The 19,799-nt window shown below is 31.8% G+C and overlaps 1 protein-coding gene across 1 annotated transcript in view; it reads left to right on the top strand.

Moving 5' to 3' along the window:
• The window catches only part of LOC127716642 (transient receptor potential cation channel subfamily M member 5-like), a 50,810-nt gene that overhangs the window by 16,339 nt on the left and 14,672 nt on the right, over positions 1-19,799 (top strand). The window contains exons 6-14 of the mRNA XM_052222882.1: positions 1,294-1,510; positions 3,815-3,998; positions 5,145-5,298; positions 8,052-8,130; positions 9,299-9,468; positions 12,836-13,012; positions 13,798-13,920; positions 15,868-16,014; positions 18,510-18,698. Coding sequence (XP_052078842.1) covers positions 1,294-1,510; positions 3,815-3,998; positions 5,145-5,298; positions 8,052-8,130; positions 9,299-9,468; positions 12,836-13,012; positions 13,798-13,920; positions 15,868-16,014; positions 18,510-18,698 — 1,440 coding nt within the window. The remainder of the gene's footprint in view (positions 1-1,293; positions 1,511-3,814; positions 3,999-5,144; positions 5,299-8,051; positions 8,131-9,298; positions 9,469-12,835; positions 13,013-13,797; positions 13,921-15,867; positions 16,015-18,509; positions 18,699-19,799) is intronic.

Consider the following 19,799-nt stretch of genomic DNA (forward strand, 5'->3'; position numbering starts at 1 on the left):
GAAATTGGTTAAAGTTCCAATAAAAAGTAAAATCATAAAAATACTGAACTTCGAGGAAAATTCGAAAAGGAAAGCCCCTAATCAAATGGCAAAATAAAAACTCAAACACATCAACAACTGTCGTATTCTTCACTTTGTACAGGCATATTCTTATGTAGAAAATGATGGATTGAACCTGATTTTAAAGCTTGCTAAACCTCTCACTTGTATGACAGTCGCATACAATTCAATTATATAGACAACGAAAGGGGAACAAAACAAACAGATACTTTAGGAAAAAATGTCAAAATAGGGATACAACAGTCAACATTGTGTTATCATCTCAATCACTATAAAACAAATGTAACAAGGAAGCACACAAAGGCATACATGAAATAAAACTCATAACGTTCATGCATGAAGCATGCAGGATAAAAATACATTTGTGTGTTCGCTTATTTCTTTATCAAAATGAAAGTACAAATATAAGTAAGTAAAGACTATTTCATTTTATACTTACATTCAATTCATTTCAATCCAAAAATTACTTCGATCGTCCATATCTTACGTGCACCTGCATAGTACTAGTAAAACAATTTCATGTTCGATCGGTAATTAAATTAAATGTTCAGACTTATCCACTGTGGTAAATTAGATATTTCCAGTCAATCATCTTGCAGTCAATTGAGAACTGTTCAGTAACTTCAATATGGTGTTGATGTGTGCAAAAACGACTGAACAGATATTAGATGACTAAATCCGAATTGCGTGAACAGTACTAAATCTAACACGGTGGATAAATCTAAATGTAATCAGAAAAAAATACAGCAAATTACGTAGTGAATTATTGTCAAGCCGTTTATTCGTTATTTAGAGAGAAGAATCTGTTTCAGATTATAGTTAACATGGGTAAATAATAAGTATTTATTTTTAAATACCCGGTTAAGATGTCATTGTTTTAGATAACGTCACTCCGATGTCAAATGAATATAACATGTTTTTTCTGTGATAATAAAGATTTCCGTTCCTACAGTCATGCTCCGGTTCAAACTAATCGGACATTTTCTTGGAAGAACATGACGATTGATTTGGATACAATTGCAATGAACTTAAATGTCTAAACGGATAAGGCCCATAACGCAAGGGAATAATTGTATAAACATGTTATGGATAACTATATGGCAATATCAGCTTAAATCAACATGTTGTTATTTACTAACACATAGTTACAGTGAATATTTATTTTTATTTTTTCTTGCTTAAAATCATAGAATATAGCAAAAGACTATTATTAAATGATTACTTTTTGGATAGATTAAACCTCTCAGGGGACATGTAAAGGTTGAAAAGATCATTGATGGAGAAGTTAAAAGTGTAAAAACTCCTGTTAGGTCAACAAAGCAGACATTAGATCCAACCCATACACAGTTTATTGTCGTGAAAGATTCCATTAACACAATCACCAACCGTAATGCTTCATATGAATGTAGAAAGGCTTTCGAAAGTTTCTTATATAATATTAAAGATACAGGTACGAATTTGATAGTATTAAGAGCCAAACAAACATGAATATTGATTCAGTTATTAACACTTATTATCGAAAAATTGGTCAGATTAAAACAATTGAAATCGAACAATTATTCAGACTTTTAATTAGCACCACATGGATTTATGGTGAAGTAAGCACATGACTATACATTTACTCACTGCTATTCAAATATCATTACCAAAGTACTGAAATTGAAAGTAATTTAAAAAAATAACAAGGATAACAGTCAGAACTATAAAGAAAAACTTATATACTCTTATAACCATAAATGTACGTTGCATAATGTAAAATTAAGAAAAAAATATCAATGGTGGTATGATTAATATGAAACAGTGAAACTAAAGATAATTCCAAAGTAAGACACAAAACTCAATTGGGAAATTTCAGTCGTTTTTCTATACGACCCGCTGAATATCGTATTTTCTCTAGTATTGACCTTATATAATATAATAGAAAACGTCTAAAAGAGAACAATAAAAAATGTATTTTTCCATCGGAAATGATTTACCTTATGTTAGAGCAAAACAACAGGAGAAGGACAAGAGATAGTACATCAAAAATCTTCACATCTTTCAGATTCTAATTTACAGTTGTCAACCGTCATTAAGGAAAAATAAACAAATTCGATGTTAGTTTTGAGGGTATTTGGCAGTAATTTGGCTATGTCATAGATTTTGTTATAATTTTGCATTAAACTGGGGATTGTTGCATTTCATCTGAAAGGGGCAAAATAATGAAATTATTTATTTAAAATTCAAATATGACGTGCTTCTTTGGCTTTGAAAACCACACCATGATACAATTTTCTAGATATATCTATACTTAGCGCAGACTCCGAGATGTTCATAACAATGGTTATTATATTATACCTCCAACATTAATCCACATGTATCGTAACCTATGTGCAAACGCTATATGTCGATGTCGCTGTGTTAAAAATTACAGTAAATAAACACGTAAGAACCTTTATTATGATTCTATGGCATAGTAAACAGTTTTAATGCATTAGAGATTGGAAAATGTACAAAATCAAAATGAATTAAGATTTTTGCGAAACTCCATTAATGTTTTTTGGCGCATGAACGTCATTTCAAAACATGACGTCATACGAATGAAAACGACAAAGCTGAAGGTTTTTCAATTTACCTTCTAAACTTGAATAATATTGCACTAAAATAAAATTTTGAGGTAGGTGTTACTTTTTTGTCTATTCTATTGCATTATACACATGTTTACTGATTTCAGCAAGTCAACACAGCGGCTTCATCGTTACAAAATGTCAACAGTGAATTTGACGGTAGCTTACGAGAACAAAATGTAAATTAAAACTGGCAAATGTTGAGTTTGAGAATTAAAAGAATCAGTCACATTTTTTGCAAGCGGTTATTTAAGAAATAATTCATGCACGCTACATATTTATTAGATTTTTTGTACATTTATGTAACAGTGGGTAAAATAGAACAGCCACAAACACGGCATACCCACTCTAGAATCGAAATAATTCATGGAAGCTATATATTTGTTGTATATTCACACATAGCCTGGAACGTGGTATTCGTTATTTCTATCCCTCACTCTTGCTCAGGATAAAATTCGAATAACACGGCCCAGACCATGTGTAAATTTCCAACAAATTTATGGCTTTCATGAATTAGGTTTTAAACTTATATATCGCTTAATGTATGTCTTTCAAAAATATGGTATTTGTATAGAAACTATATAAAATTTAGAAAACAATCATTCATTTGTCTTAAAATTATTAAAACTCCAATCAAAACTTTACATCAGTCGTCAACCCAGAAAGATAGGGTCGGCCATTTTACAATTGAGACAATCAGGATTGCGGATACATCAATCAAAACATTGTTTTTGTCAGATTTGGTACACATATTTCCAAGGAGTAAATTTTTTTAATAAAAACTGTTAATTATGTGCATGAGATACCATCAACAAATACCAATTGAAAGCATTTCCTGAGACATAACATAAACGTCATGAAAATACAGTTAATTTTTTTTAAAAGACTAAAAACAAATAAGTAAAGGCTGCGTAGGCATCAAAAACATTATACCTGTTATAAGGAAGGCTGCATGCATATCAAATCAAATTTAGGGGTTCCATATGTGTCTATTAATTATGGATGACTAATATGAGGCAAAACAATCACATTCGATGTAGTACAAATGTTAACAATACTTTCATTGATTAAGCAACAACTTTTCATAAATAAAATGAAAAGAAAACAAGAAAATAATTGCCATTGGTGTTTCTGTTATTTTAATGTAGATTGCAAACATGTTCAGTATGAAACAAATGAAATATTGCCTGTTGTCTTGGTACTACTTGAAGGAGGTATTGATGCAATGAAAACAACTTGGAGTGTACTGGCAAATAACAACCCTGTTGTAGTAATTGATGGTTCTGGAGGAGCAGCAGATTTCCTCTCAATTTGTCATCAGCGACACAATAGGTTTTCATTCTCTGTTTTACATGTGTGGTTTTCTAAATCGTGTTTCCAATTTCTAGTTTTGATAATTTATTCAGTTGTTTTTTTAACCAATTATATCTTCGTGTTGATATCTTTTATCATACACCAAATTATATGCCTTGTAGGCAGTAGTTCTTTCTTACAAAACCATACAAGATAAGACTAAAATCAATTTTGTTAAATCATGATAGCAGGATACTGCGTCATATATTTTTTCTTTTGAATCATTAAAATACTATTAAAATAAAGTTTTTCTGGCAAATATTTGTTTTCGATGATCTTGGCGCAAAAAAAAAATGGTTTATGTTTTTCTTAACGTCTTGCTTGTCTTATTTTAGGCTACCTTTGACATTGCAATCGTTTGAAATGATACTTTCTGATATTGGTTAACAGAAACACAAATATTCAAATATTCATGTCACGTGAGAGGGGACATGTAGGGTTTTGATACTAATGTGTTGCTTATCATGCATTTAAATACTAAAACTATTCCATTTTACACATGCAATAATTTCAAAGACATCAGTTGATAATTATCCGAAAACAAAAAGTGTCGAATTAAGAGCAGATAAGATTGAATCTAAATTAATGATGGATTTCAAATCAAAATATAATTACATGCATGCATGAATCTTTATTGGTAAAGCATAGACATGCAATGGCAAAATAAACAACATATATTACATAACACCTCTGGAATGATTGCATTATATGAAATGTGGAAAACATATGTATGAAATATTCTAGACGTTTTACTCATTTACGAATATGATAAAAACATGAGTTCATTTAAAGTCTTATTTGGTCGGGAGTTGATTATTTTCGATATGTGCATTCTTCAGTTATCTTTTCTTTCTATCATGCACTTTTTAATACATCATATCTATTGATAACAATCAGCATTCGAATACTTAACTCTCATTGTTACGAGAGCCTGAAGATGCCAATATAAGTTCAAGAGACTAAATATTTTTTTTGTGTGTTTTAATCATGAATATTTGACAATACAAACAGTACCTATGGCAGATACAGTTTTTATTTTGGAACCTGGAAATGAAACAAATTAAAAAATCCAAAGTGTGAGAATTTTCTGTCATTTAACGTTTAACATTTTGATTTGATGTCTAGTTTAAATAGGAAGAGCGACAGTGAACAAGTAAACCTGTCAGAATACGTTGAAAATTTACACGAATTAATTAGGAAATGCTTTGAAGATAAATCCGATGAGATGAAGACCAAGGCAACCAAGCTGGCAACTAGATGTCTGAGGAAACATGAATTGGTATGAATATATTCGTAGATAAATAGTGGAGAATGTACGGTTGCGACCTTCTTTAGATTACATCCAAACGCATTTTGTAGACAGAGATATGCACACAAGTGGTTCCATAGTCACTTCCCGTTATAAAAGTTCCTATAATGTAGCGTATTGTGTAATACTGGTCAAATACTAGCTTTCGGCTTGCTAATTATAAAAAGTATTCGACTGTGGCACGTAGTTTTATTTAACTGTACACTGTTGCAAACATATTTGGTGTTTATGACTATTAACCTGGAAATAGGGGGTTGTTAAGTTGCTATTCCCGGTAATATACTCGGTTTATATGAGCTTATACGATTTTAAAAGTAATCTATTTCCCGAACTTTTGAGTAAAATAAAACATCTATTCCCCCTGCATTTTTTTAGTGCTATTATTTGGCATATTTAACATCAACCACTACATGTAAATACACCTTTAACATAGACACCATTTAACCGACCATTGTAAGTAAAAGAGTAATCTCCTAAAATACTGCCTTCCTTGATTCTTTAAGTAGGTAAATTGTTAAATACAACATCTTCAAGCTGGTTTAAGAAAGCCATTTGATCTTTAGCAAATGGTTTAGAGTAACCTTGCAAAAAGCCAAACAGGTGAGAAACGTGTATAATATCTGAAATGAAATGAGTGCACGTGTTGAGTTTTTTCCTTCTTTCCACTTGTCCGCAGATTTAGTTCTGATTATATATTTTTCATTTCGCTGATTCCGTTTCTAAATGTTACTTTTTTTTTCGCAACATGACGATAACATATTTGGTGTTTGATATTCAACAGTTATTGTGTTTCGAAAACTCATCCTATGTAACCGAAAACTTATCCATATGGAATGATCCCTCCAAAAGCGCAAAAGACATCGCGTAAAGTCTTTTCCCAAAAATATTTCATATCCTTAATATGTCTGTTGAATTTGTTTTCTGTTGAAAGACCTTTTGTTTTTGTTCTGATTATTAGGTCTTCCCACTTTTCCCTGGAAAGACCTTTTGCTTTTGTTTTGATTATCTTTTTTTTTTCTTCCGCCTTATTTTTTTCATGCGTTGTATTGTTATTTCAAAAGATGTCGCATATATATTTTGCTGACACCGCTTAACCGAATAGTTATCAAAGGTATCAGGATCATAATTTTATACGCCAGACGCGCGTTTCGTCATTATAAGACTCACCAGTGACGCTCAGATCAAAATAGTTTAAAAGCCAAACAAGTACAAAGTTGAAGAGCATTGAGGACCAAAAATTCCAAAAAGTTGTGCCAAATACGGCTAAAGGTAATCCATGCCTGGGATAAGGAAATCCTTAGTTTTTCGAATAATTCATAGTTTTGTAAACAGGAAATTTATACAAATGACCACATAATTGATATTCAGGTCAACACCGAAGTGCTGACTACTGGGCTGGTGATACCCTCGGACACGAAACGTCCACCAGCAGTGGCATCGACCCAGTGGTGTACATAGTTATCAAAGGTACCAGGATTTGAGTTAATACGCCAGAACACATTCTCATGCAAGAGTCAGGTTCCAGAACACTGTTTTTCTTGTGCGTACTACTCCTTCGCAACCGTAAAAGATTACGATAAATTTATTTTACAAAATTACTCGTTAGATCCTCAGGTTGTCAAGAATCATCTGGATCGAAGGGATCTGAACATTCTATATGAGAGGTCAAGGTCATAGGTACATTTGACGTTCTAGATTTTGACCTTTGCTTTAGATTCATATTGATACGTCATAAAGGCAAAGGACTTTATGCATTAGATTAAAAGCCATGTGACCTTGAAAAAAGAAACCGGAAGTGACTTGTTGTTTTGCCAGCAAAGTATTTCGCTTTCCTTTTTTTCAAACAGATAGATTTTACATCAAAATAAACTTATATTTAAAGATATAGTAGATTTTTTGATTAGCGACAACAAGGCTTCGAAAACAGTGTTTTTTTTTCATACCGTCAGAACTTTGAAAAATTAAGAAATTCATACTTTATGAATCATTGGTGGTAAAATGTGAAAGGTATGACTCTACAATCTAGTTTATCTATGTTGTGCATTGTGTACTGTTGTTTGTCTTTTTCTTTTTTAGCCATGGCGTTGTCAGTTTTTTTTCGACTTTGAATTTGGTACTTTTTGCCACTCTTTTGCAATTGTTTCCACAAATCCGTTGTCGTTTCCTCGAATTTGATCTATCGGATTAGATGTATCATCAAAACTATAACTACATAACTAGCAAGACAGTTGTCACAAGTACATGTAGAACAGGATCTAAAAACCCTTTAAAAACACCTGATATCACCCTCAGTTTCTAGTTGTGTACCTGTTATTAAGGCATTTGTCTTATATGTTGTGTTTTGTAGAATTGTCAAATTTACTTTCGACATCGTATTGTCGTTTCGTTTTCAACTTATGATATTGAGTATCACTTTGCAATCATTCAACTGAATCACACACCGGAAGTGACAGAAACATAGTTTCTTTTGATTTAAGATCTTTGGTCCACTAAAGAGGCAATGAAGAAAAAGTTGCATACAAAGTCCTGTTTTTATTCTAGACTTGCACTTGTTGTTGCTACTTTATAACAGTTTTATTCAACTATCATCCTTATATGTCCATTTTATAACAGTTGGATCATCATTGAACGGAATGATCATGTTTTCTCTCATTTGTGCAGTGATAAGATCTTCTACATTTTTATCCAGGAACTCTAGCCCGTCTTTTTTTTAAACTTTGTAGATTCGTGTATATTCACTGGAAGAAAAAACTACCAAATTAGACGATTTGATTCAGAAGGCTATTTTTGACATATATAAAGGTAACCATAGACAAAAAAATTAAGAAAGTGTGTGTGATTTGCAACCAATACTTCCACACCTTGCATTAAAAAACGATTTTCCGTAATCTTCAACAAATATCTAGTGTACTCAGTTCACAATAATACACATTATTATAATGTACTTACCATCAGCTTCGTGTATGATTATAATAATTTGAATATGACTTACAGCCTCCAAATAACCAAACCCTTTGAAGCATTTATAAAAAAAATCATTATTTTGAAAATATAATAACGATTATTCAATCAATTCGATATATGTATATCATTTGTCAATCGATTGAATAATCTTAATTTCGGTATTCGAGAGGAACATCTTAGTTGTAGAATAACAGAAAAAAAATCTAATTGATAAAAGAAAAATGCACTCTACTCAATAATTTGTTATTCATAAAGATATTAATTTTCGAAATGCCCATATGACATTGTAAATGTTATAGTTCAATCATTTTTAACGAGAAGCTGGAAACACACATACACTTTCCTAATTTTCGCTTTTGAAGGATTTTATCTTAAATGTTTACGATTAAGTATATACAAATTTGTACTTTTTCAAGATAGATGTTGAACTTTAATCGTCTAATAGTATTCAAAATGATTCTAAATATATATATGTTAAAAAAACACAAAAAAGCATGCATAAACAATGTTTTCACTTATGGTGATCAGTCGGGCAATTTTTTATTGAGAGTCGAGTAGATTGTTGTTTTTCTATGCTATGTTTAACAGTTATTGCATAATCTCCTGACAGAAATGTTTCTGGAATATTTGCAATCAGTTAAAGTTCGTGCAAACGTTGCTAAATGGATCACAAATACAGAAAAAACTCCTTCCCACCAAGAGAACACAAAAAGAATACGATTGATGAATAAAATAATTTTACAAATATTATTTATTGTTAAGAAATAAAATTAAAAGAGTTTGAAAATCCCTTGTTCATCTAAACTAGTTGTGGAAAAAAGTAAAAGGCTATACGCATTATATTCTTGAGTGCAGATGTAATATATAGTTACATACTGGAACTGTTTATTTAAATACTTTTTATAAAAGAATGAAATGAGCAAAATGTGTTTTATCATATATGTAGTTGTATCAACTGACAGTATTATAAATTTAGTAACATTGGTGTCATTTTATCTTTTGTTAGAATACTTTAATACGGAAGACAGTCGTCAAAAAGAGTGGATAAGCGGAAATACTCCAAAAATCAATGCTGTAATGAAACAACTTAAACTTGTTGCAAAATGGAAAAATTATGATATTGCGAAGAAAGAAATCTTTATAGCCGAAAACAGAAACCAACTTACCTGTTTACAAGTAAAATCTACTGTTTTAACAATATGTCATAGTATTATTTTATTATTTTGTATCAATTGTGTTTTAATTCATAGTAGTTTTTAACAATATTTTCACGTTTGAAAAAGTGTTTCCTACTACGAAGAGGTTAACAAGAAAATATTTAATAGCCATTACTTTATATTTGGGTAACAGTTAATTTAACCAATAGTAAGATTGAAACTAATAATTTCTTATTTTTGCATTTATTGTAATTGTTCTGCAATACATTTCTAACAAAATCAGAATGTATTATTCTGTTTGTTTATTTATTTGTGTTATTCTTTTCTACTGCGTTATGTGGTTTTTCATACTAATGCTGATATAATTAGGTCTTTCCACTTTTCTGTGGAAAGACCTATTGTATTTGTTCTCATTATTATTATTATTTTTTTTTTTTTCTTCCGCCTAAATTTGTTCTCGCGTAATTTTTGTTTATCGCAAGATGTCGCTTAGATATTTCTTATATAGTATCATACAGTTTATGCGCTTTTTATTTTCACCCATTCAAAGCCGAACAATTTTCTTCGTAGAAGTTATCTCCCTCAACACTGTTTTCCATGTGACTGCATCTCCTCAGTAACCGTAAAAGAAAGCGACAAATTTATTTTACCAAATTGCTCGCTACATCCTAAGGATTTTTTGTCCAATTTTGACGGAAGCGATACGAACACTCCATATGAGAGTTATTTCCCCTAATGCATTTGAAATAAATGATATGCATTTGTAACTGGTAAACCATAAGTGATAGAGACCTAGGGTCTGTTGATGTGAGGTCCTTGGTCCTAAAGAATAGAAAATAAGGTCAAGGTCAAAGGTCAAGGTCATGTTGTGATTTTTTTACATTAAGTTCATATCGCTTCTTCCTAGAAAGAGTTATAGATATCGACAAAACAATTTAACCAAAAGGTTTGTCGCAACACGTGTTTACTAGAAATTTTTTGTCGAAATGGTACGCGTCATTTTATTGCAGGGTCAATGTCCCTGTTATAGTCGAATCAACAAATTACTTATCAAAACTTCAAACTTTGCAGCTATCATGCTGTAAATGTTTCTAATCTCAATTATCAACCACAGTCTACGACTACACTCCCCATCCCCCCATTTTTTCAACTGATTTTTTTTTTAAGTTATCCCATTTCTATGAAAAGAAAATCGCTTTTAGTCCCGTACATTATACTGTAAAATGCTAATCCTTCTTATGTACAAACTTCTTTCTGAAATAGAAATCCATCCCTGCAAAAATCTGCTCCAATTCATGTATTTTCTGAAATCAATCGATGAGACACGTGCGGTCCGCTTGATTGCGAAATTAAAATCAATGTCGGAGAAATCCCTCCCAAGTTCGTAAATATTACTGAAATCCTACAATCAAATTTCTAAACATGCATTAAAATACAAATCTGTGCACGTAATATGTATGCATGATCCGACATCAATGACCTGTTCAAAATAAAAACAATGGTTTCTCTGATCGATACACATGCGCTCTGTTCAACGGTCTCCCCTGAAAAGATATTAATATAACTCCAGACATATATATTTGAGCGTCACGTGACTTCACAAACACCACCGCGGGCGCGGACCTAAATTTAGAATAAAAAATTCCATATCCAAATAAAGAAAATGGAACTTCCACGACAAAATGTTTCTCAGTTTTCCTACAAGCTCAAATAAAATGCACACACAACAAATATAAAACAAAAACAAAACATGAAGTCAGAGTTCCCGTAGAAAAAAGAGAACATTCATAAAATGAAGATATAAGGATTTTTATTCATAAGGAAATCCTGGCTGTTCGTTTGGCTGTCCGGGATGTACAAATACGCAGCCACGTTCGCTCAGAATATTAACGTTAAGTCCGATGCCTCGCATAGAGAGAGTGCCATGCAAAATTTCAACCAATCAATCAATCAATCAGTCAGTCAATCAACTAATCAATCAATCAATCAACCTACCAACCAATCAACCAACAAATCAATCAATCTGTTTAATATGGGGCCCAAGATCTCATTTGTTTCTTTTTCGCTTGTTCCAAGTGACCCTATCCCATGTGTTTAATTACTATATCAGTCAACCAGCCAACCAAACAACCAATCAATTAATTAATCAATCAATCAATCAATCATGTTTCGGAGAAGAAAGACCGTTAACAATTGTTTTTAAAACACTTGATTTATATTATTTAATTTTTTTCTTCTTCCGCCACTTTTATTTCTTGCGTATACATGTTTTTTCGCAAGATGTCACTTAGATGTTTGGTATATGATATCGAACAGTTTATGCGCCTGTGAAATTCACCCTGCGTAACCGAATACTTTTCTTTGAAGAAGTTATCTCCCAGAACACTGTTTTCCTTGTGACTGCATCTCCTACATAACCGTATAAGAAAGCGACAAATATATTTTATTAAATTGCTCGTTGTATCTTTCGCATGATTTGTTCGATTTTGACCGAAGCCATACGAACACTCCACATGAGAGTTATTTCCCCTTATGCATTTGATATAAGTGATATGCATTTCTATCTTGTAAACCATAAGTGATAGAGACCTAGGATCTTTTTATTTGAGGTCCTTGGTCCAAAAAAAAAAGAAAATAAGGTCAAGGTCTGAGGTCAAGGTCATATTTTAAATTTAGATTTTTGCTTATTTTCAATTCTTTTCAAAAACCGTTTAAGATATTAACAACATATTTTTACTAAATTGTAAGTTGCGACATGTCGTAAAACATAAATTTTGGTTGAAAGGGTACACTAACACTAAATTGGAGTTTTCTCCCCTCTTATATTAAAAATTAGGCACATAGTGATATAACTCATTAACCATGTGTAATTAAGACCTATGGTCTTTTGATTTGAAGCCCTTGGTTTATGACCTTGAAATTGAGCTCAAGGTCATTGGTAAATTTGACGTTCTAGATATTGACCTTTGCTTTTACCTCATATGTATACATGATAAAGCCATGGGACTTTTTGCATTACGTTGCAAGCCACTTGACCATGGAAAAGCCAACCGGAAGTGACCATGTGTAAACCGGAAGTAGTTATTTTTTGTACTTATTTAATGTTAAAGTATATTGAACCATATATTTTTCGAATCAGTATCACGTAAACTATAAAAAAAAAACCGGAAGTAACAATTTATTTCCCTTATTTAGAAAAAAATGTATAGAAACCATATATTTTTGGAATCAGTGTACAATAAGCTATCATTTGACGCTGGATATGATATATCAAACTGAATTTTAATAGTTCTATATCAAAATTGATCTTTATGGGTGGAAAGACCTTCAATTGTTCTCTGAACAATTGGTTTTTAATTCTTAATAATTATTGTTTCAAATTGCAGGAACTAAATGAAAAAAGGATGTACAATTTGAAAAATGAAATCCGAGAAGTAATAACAGCGGTTCATGAAGAATATGCACGATTACCAGGATCGTATTACCAACTCAATCCGAAGAATAAAAGCTTTTCCAAGAAATTATCAGAGTCTTATATGGAATTCAAAAAGGATGTATTACATGTATCTATTCTTAAATATTATACTATTGATATACACACATATAACTATGTCTTTTTTATGAAAAATCCACCCGGACGATACCAAGTTTCAATGAAATTTAATTCAAGGAATAAAATAAAGACCTGTTTACGGTCATTATCGTTCCGTGATACAAATTGCAATCTATAATGTACCTGAACATGCGGAACAATCAATTCATTTGATAGTTATCGTGTGTTATTCATGTTATTGACAATTAATTTTAATTTTCTATTTTCGATAGGTTTAAAACAGAAACTACCTTTTCTCCTTTTATTAGACTAAAATACCAAATATTGTCGTTGAAAACACATTTTTACTTTCCAAACAAAATATCGAAAGTCAGACTTTTATCGATGACATATTTTAATGATTCGGCATACTTACTTTATAAAGCTAGATTATTTTTCCTATAACATAAATTAATTTTTTTACTGTTGAAGGCAGAATGTTTTTTTACGATATATAATAATATTCGTCAAACAGAAAAGTGTCTTCCAGTAAGTAAGCAGCACACGACAGTCAATTGTCAAGCTATTTCTGTTCACATTGATCACCGGATGTTACATAGTGTGTATGTAATTTTTGACTGTTTTTATGTTTTTTTTCTCTCTCTCCACAATCATTGCGATTACTAAAAATAGAATTGAAAGCACATTAACATATTGTCAAGCCTTTAGCTTAACTCAAAACTTATTATTCCTGTATTAAAGAAAATCGTAAGATTGTCAGTGGTTGTTAATTGTAGACACAAATTCTCTCCACAGTTCTTTTGGGTAAGAAACGAAAAATACTTCTCAGTTTTATCAAGATCATTTTACAAGTTAGGAAAACATTTGGCAGCTGATGATCGTGAGGAGTTCCAGTATATATCAAACACGTTTGCGAAGGTGAGTTTGATGAGAAATATATTTATTAATTTATGTATCATTGTCATCTTTTTTTTTTACCTTTTCTGACATCGGACTCAGACTTCTTTTAAACTGAGTTTTACTGTGCGTTTTAATATGTATTTCTTTATTCTACATTGGCTAGAGATAAAGAGGGAGGGCTGAGATCTCACAAAACATGCTTAACCCCGCCGCATTTTGCGCCTGTCTCTAGTCAGGAGCCTCTGGCCTTTGTTAGTCTTGTAAGTTTCGTAATTTTAATTTATTTATGTGTTTTATAGTTTGGTGTGACGTCCAATATCACTGAAATAGTACGCTATTTTATTTAGGGGCCGTGTGAGGACCACCTCCAGGTACGAGATTTTCTCGCTGCATTGAAGACCCATTGGTGGCATTCGGCTGTTGTCTGCTCTTTGGTCGGGTTGTTGTGTCATTGAAATTTTCCCCATTTCCGTTCTCAATTTTATATATTAATAATTAAGATTATCTTCTCTAAGTTGATGTTTTTGGGTGAATGTTTTGTTTCGTTTGTTTCATGAAATTAAGTGATTCTATATTATTCATACACAGACACGCTTTCGAATGTATCAGCTAATGGTAATGGTATGGCCTTTATTACTGAGCATTGTCACCTGACAATAGGCTCGTCAACATTAATGTCATTCATGGGACACCAATACATATTTAGTGATGTTAACAATAAGCAAAAAATTAAATCATGTTTAAAGATTATACGTTATTTAAAAGAAAAGTTGTTGATTAAAAGTGTATTTAAATGACAGATATGTATTGTGGTTTGTTTCTAAGGTTACAACGTACGTAACAAACATAAATAAATTAATGATTTATATACCTAGTATATTGAGTCATTTACGTTTAGAACGATAATTTAGAAAAGAAGATGTGGTATGATTGCCAATAAGACGACTCTCCACAAGATACCAAAAAGGCACAGAATTAAACAGCTATAGCTCACCGTACGGTCTTCAACAATGAGGAAATTCCATACCGCATAGTAACCTATAAAAAGCCTCGACATATAAGCCTAGCCTGTCCTTGATCCGAACTTGTCATGTACATCTGGGATCTTATGTACATGTAACATATAATAATTATTCCAAGATTTCTGGAAGATACCAATTTACAACACGACAATAGTGCAGTTTGTATTGTATTTGTTACAAAACTTAATGAAGATTATGTCATTATTTTGTTTCTTGTAATAATTCGTTTATATATACCCAATCGAATTGGGTGATGAATGTTAGCTCCTGGGGACCATATATATAAAAGAAGATGTGACATGATTGCCAATGAGACAACTATTTACACGGCACCAAATGACACAGACATTAACAAATATAGATCACCGTAAGGCCTTCGACAATGAACAGAGTTCATTCCGCATAGTCAGCTATAAAAGGCCCCGAAATGTAAAACAATTAAACCGAGAAAAAATAACGGATTCCGTTTAAGTATAAAAAAAAATGAACGAACAAAAATATGTAACACAGCAACAACCACTGAATTATAGGCTCCTGACTTGGGACAGACACTTGCATACAGAATATGGCGGTGTAAACATGTTAGCGGGATCCCAACCATCTCCCTAATCTATGACAGTGGTAGACAAATACAACATAAGAACGAACTATACAAATCAGTTGAAAAAGGCTAAACTCATCAGATGGATAGACATAGAAATACGTCTAACTAAAACATAGAGTGACCAGGTACTTGTACATCCCAACAATAAAAAGATACTACATAAAGATCTGAGAGTACAGTTAGTTTAAAGCCAGTAACAGCTGAATGGATAAAAAAAATCATGTATCAAAGACAAAATGCTTACTTTTAGTTTTACTTTTTTGTTATTACTACTTATTACGTAATGGTGTTCTCTCTGTCAATAATGATTGAAAGAACGAATTTTTTTTCAAATTGCAGATGCACAAATTTGATGAAAAAAGAATGGACAAATTAGACAAAAAAATCGAAGAAAAGGTTATGGTTATGGCAAAGCAGAAATACACTTCAAACTTTAATTTAGATTTAGATGAGTATTATAATCAATACAAGGACAAATTATCACAGGTATTCATTCTTTAAATCATAATAATATACGAGGTCAAATATCATAAAACCGCAATTATCGTTTCAATTTAGAAATGCCAGTAAAACTTTTGAAAGGGACATTGACTGTCAAATTCATGTTCCCCGATGTGACTAAAAATTTCTGATTAATAACATACTGAAACGTATATCCTGGTGATGGTCATATAAGCGATATAAACAAAAATATAGATAGATAGCAAACTCGTGCAAAGGGATTTTTTCTACATCTGGTTAATTTCATATTACAAGTTAAAAAAATAATGTTAATCATAGATTTTACCTGTATAAGGATGCGTTTTGTGGATCGAAACTGTCAATCAAATGATATACCTTTGTTTCACTGTCAATGATGCCATTCTTTTCCCATAATTCATGTGGAATCTATCTCTAGCTAATGAGTTTATTTGAAGGTCACATGAATACGGATTCAATGAGGTCAAATAATTTAATTGCACGTGAATAATTCATTGTTAATGTTTCTTAGCTTATTTTGACAATATTGAAGTATACTGGCTGCTACAAGCGAATAATTATTTCACTATTTCACTATTTAAGTCTATTACACTTCCTGTATACATTAAAAACAACTGTTACTGCCAAGGCAATAACGATAAAGCACCAAAAGAATAACCACAGTAAACACAACAGAAAAACTAAAGACTAACAACAAGAAGCCCAACACACATGACATATACCGGGGATGTTCATATTTTCTGAGGTAGAGTAAACAGATTCTGATCAATTATTGCACCAATCGTGTTGCTAATGTAACTAATCACCGGCGATAAGTCTTGTTCGGTTAGTTACATTAGACGAACAGGGGATTGTGGTTACTAAATTGGAACATATCGGTCGTCCTCTGTAAGGCTTAGGCAGATAATCAATATTGGTAAAAAAAAACTCGAGATGGCGTCCATAGAGTTTCCAAAATCATTATTTAAATTCCACAACATGGAACTCTTGGTTTGAAAGCTTCCTTGTAAGCATAAACCCTCTTATGACGAAATTATAATAAAAGATAAAGCTCTCAAATATGTTTTCAACTATAAACTATAAACTATTCAATACAAATCATGCAGTAACTGCAAGTACTCTTAAATCGTACTTTCTTGTTAATTTGACCTGCTGATACTATTTATAATGCTTTTTTCATGGTAACTTGTATCTGGTCTATATACCAGCTTTGATTGTTTGGAATTATTATAAATTTTCACTTCTTTGTACTATGAACATCAATATTATTTCCTTTCTCCTTTTATACTGTATAAACATCACACTTCCGGCACCTGTACTTGAAGAACAAGAAGTTTTATCGAGCACCAAGTTTATAGTTTTACTGTTGATATTCATCCCACACCCACATATACCAAGTTTTGGATTAGTTTTATTAATATACAAGAAACTTCTTGGTATCCCTTAACGGAGAATTATACAGACAAAAGAAGAAGTAAACTTAACAACAAAATTGTTTTCATTTATCTCTGTATATTTAACGTTTTTTTTTTAAAGTTGATATTTTTCTGAAATTGTTTTGCATTTCACAGCGGTATAATACTTTGACTTTAATTATTCATCCCTAAATTTGATTATCTTTGTATTTACATTGTATCCTAGATCAAATGTATTCGTTCAGTGTATAATAATTTGTGTTGCTACGTTTTCTGATTGAGTTAAGCCATTCCAATTGATATTTTATAGTGTGTCTTTCTATGTTGTGATGTTACACGATTGTTTCAGATAAGGAAGAAGGTTTTGTACCATTAAAACGTTTAATCCCGCTGCAATTGTTTTCAAAGAACTACTGATTATTGTGTTTTTGATGTTCAGTAGTTGTCGTTTGTTCATGTGGTTCATTGGTGTTTCTCTTTTTTTATACTTGTATAGATTAGACCGTTGGTTTTCCCGTTTGCATGGTTTTACAATAGTATTTTTTTTTGGAAGGGGGGGGGGGGGGGGGGGGGGGGGGGGAGGGGGGCTTTATGGCTTGCTGTTCGGTGTGAGCAAAGGCTCCGTGTTGAAGACCGTACCTTGACCTATAATGGTTTACTTTTATAAATTGTGACTTGGATAGAGAGTTGTCTCGTCATTGGCACTCATGCCACAGCTTCTTATTCCTATTTTAGTTATTTATTTATGAAAAAAAGCTGAACAATTATTATATGTTTGGAAAAATGGGGAATACTTGTACAAAGTGACAAATATGAAATATTTTGATATTATTGTATTAAAGAGGGAAGAGATGTTGATTAAGTCAACCATATTTTTTTAAAGATTTTTAGTAATCATATCACATCTGCGCTGCCTCTAGATTAGTCTTAATTGATATAAGTCCAGTTCTAAGAAAATAGTCGAATTATTCAGATTACTTGAAAACACATGGAGTTATTATTTGTGCTGATTCTATGTATCAGAATTATTTAGCTGTAAAAGCAGTAGTGGTTGTGGTTAAAGCCAGAACACATTTATTCTTACAGTTTGTGAAAATATACAGGTCGGACTACTTCATGGACAAAAACAGGCCAAACTATTTTAAGACCATAAACAAGGCTACATACTTTACGAATGTGTCAAAATCTTTCACAAAGCTGATTAACAGCATGAAGGATGAGTCTTTCATAAAATATGAAGAAGACTTACGGAGGATACTACAAGAATTCGTTGATGTGAGTTCGATAAGAAATATATCTTCTTGATCAATACGATTATTTTAATTTGTGTAAGTAAATGTTTGTAATTTTTTTTTATTTTGTTTTGGTTTTTTTTTTTAGTTTAGTTTTTTTTTTTACTTTTATACGCCAGTTTACGGGACGTATAATGGTATACCGTTGTTAATCAGTCCGTCTGTCCGTCCCTGCGTCGTCAACATGTCGGACAAAAACTAAAAACCGTTTTAACAAATTTGCTTGAATTGTTTATATCTATATAAAATGCCTTTCTATTTTTTTTTCCAATTTTGTATTTTACGTTTCCAAGTTATGTTTTGGGGTTTTATTCACTCAAAAGGGTGATTTTCCAGTTTTCAGACAATAACCCCTAAACACTTTTACCTATTTATAAAAATCTTTGATGAATGGTTTATATCAATTGACATGTGGTCCCTTTCGATTTTTATATATTTCAGATTGTACGTTTCCGAGTTATGGTTTTTTATTCATAAAAAAAAAACATCATGAAATTGTTAATTTGTATAATGTGTATGGTCGCATTGTCCGTTATGGAATAACCGTATCACAGATGATATCGGATATGTTCCTTATGTCGTAAATACAATACCCATCCCTTTTCACGAATGTGACCTACCGAATTAGACTATTTACCGGATTTGTAATAACATAAGCAACACGACGGGTGCCACATGTGGAGCAGGATCTGCTTACCCTTCCGGAGCACCTAAGATCACCCCCAGTTTTTGGTGGGGTTCGTGTTGCTTAGTCTTTAGTTTTCTATGTTGTGTCATCTGTACTGTTGTTTGTCTGTTTGTCTTTTTATTTTTGGCCATAGCGTTGTCAGTTTGTTTTCGATCTATGAGTTTGACTGTCCCTCTGGTATCTTTCGTCCCTCTTTTATCAATCTATAACTGTATGTCAATTTAAATTTAATGTAAAATATACAATTCGAAACCCGATATCAGTTTTGTTTGAACACAGTTAGTTATCAAATATTTTGTTTCCATGAATGTTGGTGTTTGTTTTTGTTGCACTTTAGTGTTCTTGTTGTTCCTTTGTTTTCCTCGTTAATGTGCTTCCCTCGATTCAAGTTTGTAA

This window comes from Mytilus californianus, unplaced genomic scaffold (assembly GCF_021869535.1).
Source record: "Mytilus californianus isolate M0D057914Y unplaced genomic scaffold, xbMytCali1.0.p SCAF_9, whole genome shotgun sequence".
Classification (NCBI taxonomy): domain Eukaryota; kingdom Metazoa; phylum Mollusca; class Bivalvia; order Mytilida; family Mytilidae; genus Mytilus; species Mytilus californianus.